We start from the raw sequence: 12,290 nt of genomic DNA on the forward strand, positions 1-12,290 counted from the left end.
TATAACCTCACTTTTATTTGTTCATACCGGTACTGGCGATCGCCTCTACTGTACTATGTAAGCCACATTGAGCCTGCAAATAGGTGGGAAAATGTGGGATACAAATGTAACAAATAATAATAATAATAATATTTGGATGTGACTGGTTGTGAATCTTGGCTACTTCCCAGCAGATGCAGAGGGCTCCTGTATCTCCCTACTTGTTGACAAAATACAGCAACTTGGTTGCCTGAACTAATACTGAGTGATAGTGACAGTGGTGAAAAAATACTCAAAGAGCACGAAGTATGGCTCCAAGCTCCAGATGACAGATGTGGAAAAATCTTTGAATTTAATCAGGTTCTCTGACATGGGAGAGAAAATGAGTTCCCCACTCAGTGTTGGAATGTACCTGTTATGACAAACTAATATTTCAGTGGGGCAAATGGGATCCCTGTAGTCAGGCTGCATTCAAACACATCCATCACTGCAGTACAGTTTACAGTGGAACTGAAGAATGAAGTATTGTAGAATATGCTGGTCCCGTTGGAACTTCAGATCCCAATGATTTTCCTCTGAGAAAACAGGACATGTACAACAGTGGCCATATGATCTAGTATTTGTAAGTAAGCTTTTGCTATGACAGTTGAAATTTGAGTGCTATGGACATGAAGCATCAGGGATTGCAAATCTGACAGTAACAGCAAACATTTTTCTTCTATGTCCATACTGGCACCTATAAATGAAATCTTGTTTTTAGGAAGCAAGGTTGCCTTCTTGAGGCTGAAGGCTAGGCTCTCAAGTAGGGGAATTGTTTTATCCTAAGAGCTAGGATTTCTAAGGAAGCTGCAATAAACCGGTCATCAAGATATGGAAATACTAAGTGAAACCAGTCACTCAGATGGACAGCAACCATCATGAGGCACTTGAAGACGACTCTGGGGCCTAAGAAGAGGTTGAAAAGGAGCACCTTATATTGATAGTGGTCCCTATGAAGAAAGAACCGGAGGTATTTTCTGCAATGTAGATTAACTGGAATATGTTTGAGATCTAGCATGCACAGCCAGCCAATCTCCCTTCCTTAAATAGGCAAAAACGGAAGGAAAAATTAGTTCTTAAGTTTTCCTTACAGAAAAAAAAAAAAGAGCGGAGATCCTTGAGGTCTAAAATGAGGCACAAGTCTATCTCTGGAGATCAGGGGGTACCTGGATAGAAGCCTTGGTTCCATTCCTGGGATGAACCTCGGCTCTACTGCACTGGACTACAGAAGATTTGACTTCTGCCTGAAGCAAGAAGTACAGTGCTCAGGTAGGTGAAACCACAGGAGAGGTTGATCTGATACTTAACCATACAAAATGTCTAGCAGCAATGGCAGAAGCCAAGCTCCTTCTCCATATATAAAAACTTACCAGAAGGTCTTCAAACTGAGCAAAACTCATGGCAATAGGAGTAGAACGGCTTCTGAGATCCATCAGCTCTGGGTACGCGTCAGATTTCCCCTGCGTCAAAAACAGTACTGGATACTTGTTTTGTTTACGTCGAACCCTGGAAAATAATTTGAAGACAAAACTAAGGTGAGTTTGTGACTTGAAACAGACATATTAGGGGTAATTTTAAAGCATTTCACTTTGTGGACTTCACAGGGTTTTGAAACTAAATGTATGTGTACACTTAAAAATTACCTGAGGAACAATATCCACCCACATTTACACCTGCTAATTCATGTAGATAGTTTTACTCTGGGAAAAGTAACTGCATACTTTTGAAAAACAATAAGCATGTGCATAGCTCCTGGAGATGAGGTTGGTACATGGGTTGGAAGGTCTCCCTTACAGCACATTAATGTGCTAAATATGTGCATGCCCTTAAATGTAGGGTAGTAATTTTAGAAAAGCCCATTTCCACAAGTAAAATACTATTATTTGTGGAAATGGTTTTATCCTCTCTAAAATACAGAACAGCCACTTTAAAAGCTGAAATGCTTCTGCAAGGGTAGCCATGGCTAAAGTACAGTAGGATAGAACCATTTTAATCATCCGAGCAAAATATAAATAAAATAAACCACAAGTTATTTTTTTCTGCAATTTCAGGGAGCATTCCAGGAACCATGCTCCTCCTCTATATTGGCACCAGTTCCCTAACATTTTCTTAACTTCCTTTCTGACCTTGATTCAATTTCTTGCTGATTTTGCTTATATAGACAATATTCATATATCTGCCTCTTAGGGAATACTCAAGAAATATGTACATTAAATTCAAAATTAGATACCATTGTGAATTGGCTATTGCAAAATCAACTCAAATTAAATCGTAATAAAACTAAATGGTGGTATTTTTTTCAAGAAAGGCAGCCAATTACCAAACAAAACCTGCTGGTGTCACTACAGTCATTGTTCCCCCTCTGAAAATGTTGGGTATAATCCTGGATTCAGATTTGATCATGTCTCTCTCTCTCTCTCTCTCTATATATATATCATTATTTACCAACTCTTTGGAACTCTATTCCTATGCCTGGAACCAACTATTTAAAAAAAAAAAAAAAAAAAAACCATCTTGAATCACACTTATTTTCAGATGTAGCTGGAGTTTGAAATGCATTCTGCAGAAGCAGTTGAGGCAGCTTAGACTGGGTCTGCATGGCTAAAACATGTTTATTTACTTTTCTCTTGTTTTATTGTAATTTTATAATTTTAAACTGCTATGAAGGCATTGCTACTGTCAGTATATCAAAATTAAATAAACTTGGAAACACCTATAATTTCTATTAAAAGCAATAATGTCAAACTATAATCCTGGAGGGCTGCAAACCAGTTTAAGGAAATCCTGAAAACCTGACCAGCTTGCAGTTTCTAGGATTGCAGTCAGATATCCGTGTAATAAATGGTTTGTTACTTTTGAGGCAAGGGAGCTTTAGTGTTTGAGAATTGCACCCCAGGGAATTGCATGCCAAGAATTTGAAAATTATGCAAACGTAACTATAGATTTTTTTTTAACACAATATAATAAATAGAACATTATAAATACCCTTAGGGATGAGAGGCACAGCATGTTTATGTATGTGTGCTGCAACAGTAATAATGGGTGCAAGGGGGAGGAGGTTGATTTATGGGTGAGGAGTGCACAAAGGTTGCCAACTGGCACCAGCTTTGCCCACTGCCCAATAGGGTTGATGTAATCCTGGGTTTACCCCATGAATGCAGGGAATTCTAGTTCTGATTTCCCAACTGTATTTTTCCTAACAAAAGCAAGATTGCAAGTTCTTAAATGTAATGTGGTAAACATCTACCCCTGCTGGGCAAATTTGGAGCCAGCCACAACCCTAGAAGCAGTGTATATGCGCAAGTGTGTTCTTCAAGAATAAGGGGTACAGAGACAAGGGGCATCTCCCTGACTATACAGCTTTCCCTCTTCTTTCTCCCATGCTTTCTTTTATCAGCCCCCCCTCCCACTCTTGTGCCTTCTCCCACACAGCAGGGCTGCTTCTTCCCCATCAAGATTGTTTCCTCCTCTTCCCACCCTCTTTTCCCATCAGTTAGCCCCTTTTCATGCTCTCTCCCATCAGGTACCTCCTTCCCACTTCCACTCATCAAACTACCCCTATTGTATTTCCCCATCATTCTTTGGAGTGTCCCCCTTCTCCATAAGGTCTCCCTCTTTTCCATCAGACAGATGCTGGTCCATACCAGGGATCCTCCCTTATCAGTCAGGCACTATCCTCTGTTCCCTTAACCATTATACTTTGGACAGACCGTGTCCTATGAAGACTCTTGAAGAGTCTCAGCTGGTTAACTGCTCAGTGCTTGAAGAGGAGAGTGAACTCTCAAGCACATACCTCAATACAGACAGGTTCCCACTTTCTCAAGGCACTTGTTCAATGGATCTGGTGGGTAGCCACACTTAACAGCAACCCTCCATGTGCTTCTCCTGACCCCTCCTTCCATCAACCTTAAAACAGGCAACAGCTGCAGAAGGCTGACAACCAATCATTTTGCCTGCTCTTGTTGTGCATAGCTACACAGGGTGCTTCAGCTCTATGCTGTACAATGAACGTTTGCAGCATTGGCCCCTATACTCGGTTAATTATGCAATGTTAAAAAGTTATGTATGTGCTCATTAATCCCACCGGGGTGGGGGTGTTAAACCATATAATTTTATCATATTCACAATGTAAAATGTTAAACCATGGAGCAGTAAGTACTTATAAATATTTTCTCATGTAAATGTGAAATGTGACTAAGAAAAGGCAGAACTGGCCAATTCAGTTTGACTCAGACTGAAGAGAACTAGTACTACAACTTAGAATTCTAAGCATGCAATACAGTGCAAAGTATTACATATGTATTGTATTATAACATTTATACCCCGCGCTTTCCCACTTATTAGCAGGTTCAATGCGGCTTACAAATATAACAAATATACAAAATGGATAAAACAGCAGAATATAGTATATAAAGAGGTGGACAATAAAAAGTGGGTAAGTAAGATGGGTAAGGGAGGAAGGTGGTAGAGGTAGGGAGTGGGAAGAGGTATCACCTCAAGCAACTTACATTGTGCAAACATCTGCATCAAAGGAAGAGATTATAATCCTCCGCTTTCCAGCATTTTGAAGTATAGTTTTAAGAATGATATCCAAATACCTATTCATATCGAAGTATGTTGATAGATTGCCATCCCAAATGCCATCCTATATAAACACATACAACAAACATTTTATTTATTTGGATTTTGTTCACACCTTTTTCAGTAGTAGCTCAAGGTGAGTTACATTCAGGTACAGTAAAATATCGGAGTGGGTTCCAGACTGGAGGGACTCAAGGAAAGAAAATTAGCAGGTAAACTTTAATTTCATCTTCCAGATATGTGGGACATAAAAAAGCAGTACCTAACAATTGCCAAGGACAAAGACTCAAAGCAACTCAGAGGAAAGCAACCAAAATGGTGTGAGGTCTGACCCAGAAAATGTATGAGATGGGACTTGAATATGTATGCCATGATTCCCAGCATTTTGTTCAATTAGTTCAAGTGGAGATGAGGGGGGATACTCTCTCAATCTACTGTTTGCTTTGGGTCTATCCTTGGACACATTCCTTCTTTATGCTGTCTTTGTTTGCACAAACAACGCTGCACCGAAAACCAAATTTGGTATTTTCAGCTGCATTAAAGTCTTTCCACAATATCTTCCAGCTCTGGAAGGCTTGAGAACAAGGCTTTAGCTTGGAATTCTTCCCTTGTTAGTGCAATAGTCTATGGCTCCACTACATCCAGATCCTTGATTCTATCATGGCCGCCACCTTCTCAAAAGGCAAGCTCGTAAGGCTGAAAAGAAGTGGTGTAGAGTACATAGTGTAGACTAAAAACCTCTACACTACTGAGATTTGTAGAGCTAGACAGCACAGCTATCTAGATAGCCTGTTTAATACTAAGATTGCTTACTTTTCTAAACTTATTAGGATATGTTCTGCCCCATTCTAAAAAAGAAAAGTTACTCACCTGTAGCAGATGCTCTGAAGACAGCAGGATGAAATTCCACACTGATGGCTGACACGATCTGATGGAGCCCTGAGCAGGAACTGCTTTCCAGTAACTTTGAGAAGCCTTTGAGGGCAGCACACTTTGCATGAACATGCCTTCCCGCCTGCTGCCGTCACAAAGGACCAAATCAGTCTAAAACTACAGCTGACAGAAATACAATTCCATGGGATGTGGGTGGGGCAGTGTGGATATTCACCTTGCTGTCCTCGGAGAACAGCTACTACAGGTGAGCAACTTCGCTGTCTTCGAGGACAAGCAGGATAAAAATCACCACACTGATGGAAATCCCTAGCAACCAAATTGTCAAATAAAAAGGGGAAAGATAAGGCCTACAACAAGCAAGACGTAACAGAGAATGGGGAAACTACTTTTTTTTCCTTCAACAGGAAAAAAAAGGGGAGGGCTGGGGAGCGGAGTTGGATTCTAAACCCCAAATAAATTCCAAAGTATTGTCTGATCAAACCATCTGTCATGTCTGAAACTTGTTATAAGCAGTAACAAGATGTGAATGTGTGTACTGATGACTACATTGCAGCCCTGCAAATCTCCTCTATGGAGGCTAATCTCAGGTGGGTTACTGATGCATCCATGGCTCTGACATTGTGAGCTGTGACATGACCCTCCAGAATCAGCCCAGCTTCGCATAAAGTGAAAGCAATGCACAATGTGTGTTCACTGATGGCAGTCCCCATCCTGTAGAATCAAAAGAAACAAAGCTGGGTGGACTGTCTATAGGCTTTATTCTGCTCTACACATGTCAAAGCTCACTTGCAGTCTAGAGTGTGCAGTTTGCATATGGCCTTGAGAAAACTTTTGGCAGAATAATTGACTGGTTAAGCTGGAACTCAGACACTACCTTGGGAAGCAATGCAGAACTACTCTGTTGTGATGAAATTTTGTGTAAGGTGGATGAGCTACTAGGGTCTGGAGCTCAGCAGACTACTTTGCGGGCTGAAGTGACCACCACCAAAACCAAGACCTTCCAGGTCAGGCACTTCAGATGACAAGTGTCATGGCTCAAAAGGACCTTTCATCAGCTGGGTGAGAACACCACTGAGATCCTCATGACACTATGGGGGGGGGGGGGGGGCTTCACAGAAGGTCTCAGCAACAGTAAGCCCCTCATGAAGGTGAACTAAAGGCTAAGCAGAGATGGGCTTACCCTCTACATGATGATAAGCTGAAACTGAACTGAGGTGGACCTTTACAATGTTGGTATTTAGACCTGATTCAGAGAAGTATATAAGTATTCAAGCAGTTTTTGTATAGTACAGGAGAAAGGATCTAAGACCTTGCCCTCACACCAGATGACAAACCCCTTCCACTTGCAGCCATATGACCTTCTAGTGGAATCTCTTCAGGAAGTAAAACCCTGGAGACACCATCAGGCAGATCAAAGGAACCTAAATCTATCCTCTCAACATCCAAGTCATGAGGGCTACAGATTGAAGGCTGGTATACAAGAGGGATCCCTCTTCTGAGCAATGGAAAACATTCCAGTCTCTATGGATCTTAGCAAGCTAGCTCCAGAAGTACAGGGAACCATATTTGCTTTGGCCAGTCCGGGACAATGAGGATCGCAGTTCCCTTGTTTTGACTGAGTTTCAGGAGAGATTGTGCTTTATGTTGGAGGATACGTGAACAGAAGGCCTTTCCCCCCCAATCAAGAAGAAAAGTATCTGAGGCTAATCTGCTGTGTGAACCTAGTCTGGAACAATACTGAGAGACTTTGTAGTTCAGGTAAGAGTGGCAAAGGTCCAGGTCCAGGGATAGCCCCACTCTCGGATAATCTCCAGGGCTACGCCCATGTTCATTGACCATGTGTATGGTTGCATGACCCAACTCAGCCTGGTTGCCTGACAAGTGGTTCTGAGCACCATCCCATGGGGGGTGGCTTGGCACCACATTCCAACTGCTTCCTGACATAGGAGGTACGAATCCATGCCTCCATGCTTGCTGACGTAGTACTATATTGCAATCCGTTTGAATGAGGACAATTTGATTCAGTAGCCCATATCTGAAAGCCTTTAGAGGGTTCCATATGGCCTGTAATTCTAGGATGCTGATCTCATGCTCTCCTTCCTGAGCAGACCACTGACCCTGGGTGTGAAGCCCCTTTATATGAACCCATCAACTCAGGTTGGATATCATTAATATCATTCTCTTAATATCTACTTGATAAACTGCTGACTTTACCTTCTTCTATCCTTTCCTATTTATAAAAACCCAAAAACCTCTCTTTTCACTTGCAGAGTTTCTGACTCTATAGTCCCCCTCCCTGCCCACCCCTCTCCCACCCACCCTTAGGTTACTCCCTCTATATAGGAATATCAAGTATCTTCAGTACATCCTAACTGGTCAATCCTACTCATTCATATCTCTTAACACAGTTCACCTTTTCACACTTGTGAATCACATCAACATGACCTTCATTCAATGCAATACATACTCTGCTTTAATCCTAAGACAAACCATCTGGAACCTTAGAGTTTGCCCTATCTGTCGGTCTCTAAATATCCGCTATGTAAGATGAGATCAACAACCTCAAGAAGGAATTGGTTAACATTAAGGAAGCATTCAGGATTACTCAATTCCCAGCCATTTTACCACCATCAGGGCCACAGAGAATGAAGCAACAGAGGAATAGATGGGTCACAGTAGGCTCGGGTAGATTAAGACCTGTGACACAGAAGCATTCACCTCTCAACCTTTACCACTAAATGCGCTGTGATTGGCAGAGAGACCCCTGTCTGTGATTGGATGAGAGAGACCTGAAGGGGCATAATCAAAAGGGAGGGACATCCAAGTAAGTGGAGCTGTGGCCAAGTGGTTAGAACACCGGTCTTGTAATCCAGAGGTGGCCGATTCAAATCCCATTGGTACTACTGAAAAAGCTGAGCAAAAATACTTTTGATTTAGGACGTCCCTGACGAGCACTTTGATTTTTTTTTTTGGGTTGGAGGGGATTGGTGACCATTGGGGGAGTAAGGGGAGGTCATCCCCGATTCCCTCCGGTGGTCATTTGAAGCTTGGTCATGGAAAAAAAGGGACCAAGTAAAGCCGGCGAAATGCTTGTCAAGCCTGGCTTTTTTTTCCATTATCGGGTGAAGCTGGCTATCTCGTGAGCACGCCTCCGTCCCGCCTTCACTACCCTACCGACACGCCCCCTTGAAATTTCGCCGGCTCTGCAACGGAAAGCAGTTGAAGCCGGCCAAAATCGGCTTTCGATTATACCGATGTGGCTGGTTTCAGGAGATCGCCGGCGATCTCCCGATTTGTGTCGGAAGATCGCCAGCGATCTCTTTCGAAAATAAGCCTGTTTGTGTCATCACCAAATCTATTTATTTATTTAATTTATTTTACAGCGCTTATACCCCACAATTTCCCACCGTAGGCAGGCTCAATGTGGCTTACATAGTTAAATAACAAATAGGTGAGTACAATAAATGGAAAGGGATAAGCGGGGCGGGGAGGTAAAGATAAGAAATGGGTTAGTTGATAAGAAATGGGTTAGTCCATAAGAGCACTAGAGGGGTCAGTGTCCTGGGGTCAGTGAGGTACGACAGGATCTTTAGGGTATGCTTGCCCAAATAAGCAGGTCTTGAGTAACTTCCTGAAAGTCAGATGATCCTGAACCATTTTCACTTATTTAGGCAGTGCATTCCACAAGTGAGTACTGATATAGGAAAAGGTGGAAGAATATGTGGTTTTATATTTGAGTCTAGAAAACGCAGGGTAATGAAGGTTTAAGTAAGAACGGGCAGTTTTAAGTGAATTTCTTGGTGGCAGGTTGACAAGGGCATGCATATACGCTGGGGCTGCTCCATAGAGAATCTTATGGACTAGGGTACAGATTTTAAAAGTTATACGCTCCTGTACGGGAAGCCAGTGTAGCTTCTCACAAAGTGGCCTGGAACAGGTGAACTTTGACGCTCCATAGATAAGTCGAGCTGCTGTGTTTTGGATGGTTTGTAGCTTTTTTAGGAGCATGCCTGTGCACCCTGTGTACATGCCGTTGCAGTAATCAAGTCGGCTCAAGTCTAACGATCTGACTAAATTGCAAAATACTCCTCTTGGGAAATAAGGCTTCAGTCATTTTAGCTTCCAGAGAGAGGAGAATGCTTTCTTGGTGGTTGAGATGGTATGATCCAACAGCGTAAGGTTCCGGTCCACAATAACACCTAGTATACATACCTGCTTATAATCGAATGAGAAAAACGCCCAAGTTCCGACCTAAATCGGGAGATGGACGTTTATCTCACAAAAACGAATAAAGCGGTATAATCGAAAGCCGATTTTGGACGTTTTCAACTGCAATCCGTCGCGGATGCGGACAAAGTTGATGGGGGCGTGTCAGAGGTGTGGCGAAGGCGGAACTGGGGCGTGGTTATCTGACGAACAGAGATGGGCGCATTTCACCGATAATGGGAAAAAAGTATGCGTTTTTAGCTAGAATTAGGACACTTTTTCTGTTTTTTTCATGATAAGGCCCCAAAAAGTGCCCTAAATGACCAGATGACCACTGGAGGGAATCGGGGATGACCTCCCCTGACTCCCCCAGTGGTCACTAACCCCCTCCCACCACAAAAAATGAAGTTTCTCAACTTTTTATTTTCACCCTCAAATGTCATACCCAGCTCCCTGGCAGCAGTATGCAGGTCACTGGAGGAGTTGTTAGGGGGTGCAGTGGACTTCAGGCAGGTGGACCCAGGCCCATCCCCCCTACCTGTTACAATTGTGCTGCTTAATGCTTATTAGTCGTCCAACCCCCCCAAACCCACTGTACCCACATGTAGGTGCCCCCTTCACCCCTTAGGGCTATAGTAATGGTGTAGACTTGTGGGCAGTGGGTTTTGAGGGGGATTTGGGGGGCTCAACACACAAGGGAAGGGTGCTATGCACCTGGGAGCTCTTTTACCTTTTGTTTGTTTTTGTAAAAGTGCCCCCTAGGGTGCCCGGTTGGTGTCCTGGCATGTGAGGGGGACCAGTGCACTATGAATCCTGGCCCCTCCCACGAACAAATGCCTTGGATTTATTCGTTTTGAGCTGGGCGCTTTCATTTTCCATTATCGCTGAAAAACAAAAACGCCCAGCTCACACATCGTTGAATAAAACATGGGCGTCTATTTTTTCCCAAAATACGGTTCGGTCCGCCCCTTCACGGACCCGTTCTTGGAGATTAACGCCCATGGAGATAGGCGTTTTCATTCAATTATGCCCCTCATAGGCTCTCAGAGATGGGCAAAATAAAGCCTGTTATGTTTAAGGTAGCGGGTCCTGAATTTATTAAAGGGAGAGGTAAGAATAAGGCAATGAGTTTTTTTTCGGTGTTAAGTTTTACTTTGAAGGAGTTGGCCTAGGTGAGCATGGTGTTTATTCCAAGGCTGATCTCTTTAGTAAGTATTCAGCGAAGCTTGTCCGAAAAGGGATGTAAAATAGTAACATCATCTGCATAGATAAATGGGTGAAGACCAAGCTTTGAAAGGGCTGCAGGTCAGGGGAATCAGCATTACCGTGCCACGGAGAAGATAACCGTGAGTTGGACTTCACATTGGTAGGTCCTGGTGGTTAAGAAACTGGCTAGCCAGGCTAGGACATGCCCACCGACACCAAAGTAGTCGAGAAGTCTTAACAGGATGGCATGGTCCACCATGTCAAAAGCACTTGACAAGTCAAATTGCAGTAGAAGAATGCTTCTCCCTAATGCTATTTCTTGCTTGAAGCTTGATAGAAGCGTGACAAGCACAGTTTAAGTGCTGTGAAGGGTGTGAAATCCAGACTGCGATTCATTGAATATGGTGAACCTGTCAAGATACTCAGTGAGCTGTTTGTTCACCATGCTCTCCATTAGCTTTAATTTAATTACCTCACTAGTTACTCCCATCTCTAGGTCATTTATAAATATGTTAAAAAGCAGCGGTCCCAGCACAGACCCCTGGGGAACCCACTAACTACCCTTCTCCATTGAGAATACTAACCATTTAACCCTACTCTCTGTTTTCTATCTTTTAACCAGTTTTTAATCCACAATAAAACAGTACCTCCTATTGTATGACTCTCCAATTTCCTCTGGAGTCTTTCATGAGGTACTTTGTCAAATGCCTTCTGAAAATCCAGATACACAATATCAATCAGCTCACCTTTATCCACATGTTTGTTCACCCCTTCTAAGAAATGTAGTAGATTGGTGAGGTAAGATTTCCCTTCACTAAATCCATGTTGACTTTGTCTCATTCATCCATGCTTTTGAATATGCTCTGTAATTTTGTTCTTTATAATAGTCTCTACCATTTTGCCCAGCACCGACATCAGACTCACTGGTCTACAATTTCCCGGATATCCTCTAGAACCTTTTTTAAAAATCGATGCTACATTGGCCACCCTCCAATCTTCTGGTACCATGCTCGATTTTAAGGATAAATTACATATTATTAACAATAGCTCCGCAAGTTCATTTTTCAGTTCTATCAGTACTCTGGGATGAATACCATCCGGTCCAGGAGATTTGCTACTCTTCAGTTTGTAGAACTGCCCCATTACATCCTCCAGGTTTACAGAGAATTCATTAAGTTTCTCCGACTCGTCAGCTTCGAATACCATTTCTGGCACTGGTATCCCACCCAAATCTTCCTCAGTGAAGACCGAAGCAAAGAATTCATTTAATCTCTCTGCTACAGCTTTGTCTTCCCTGATCGTCCCTTTTACTCCTCGGTCATCTAGCGGTCCAACCAATTCTTTTGCCGGCTTCCTGCTTTTAATATACCTAAAAAAAGAAAAAA

At 42.7% G+C, this 12,290-nt stretch overlaps 1 protein-coding gene across 3 annotated transcripts in view; it reads right to left on the reverse strand.

The window, feature by feature from the left end:
• Nucleotides 1–12,290, reverse strand: part of GPCPD1 (glycerophosphocholine phosphodiesterase 1) — a 158,554-nt gene that overhangs the window by 12,959 nt on the left and 133,305 nt on the right. For all 3 annotated transcript variants that reach the window (XM_030196300.1, XM_030196298.1, XM_030196299.1), the window contains 2 exons: nucleotides 4,527–4,663; nucleotides 1,389–1,524 (listed from right to left, as the gene is read on the reverse strand). In XM_030196300.1, the coding sequence (XP_030052160.1) occupies nucleotides 1,389–1,524; nucleotides 4,527–4,663 (273 nt within the window). The remainder of the gene's footprint in view (nucleotides 1–1,388; nucleotides 1,525–4,526; nucleotides 4,664–12,290) is intronic.

Source organism: Microcaecilia unicolor, chromosome 3 (assembly GCF_901765095.1).
Source record: "Microcaecilia unicolor chromosome 3, aMicUni1.1, whole genome shotgun sequence".
Taxonomy (NCBI): Eukaryota; Metazoa; Chordata; class Amphibia; order Gymnophiona; family Siphonopidae; genus Microcaecilia; species Microcaecilia unicolor.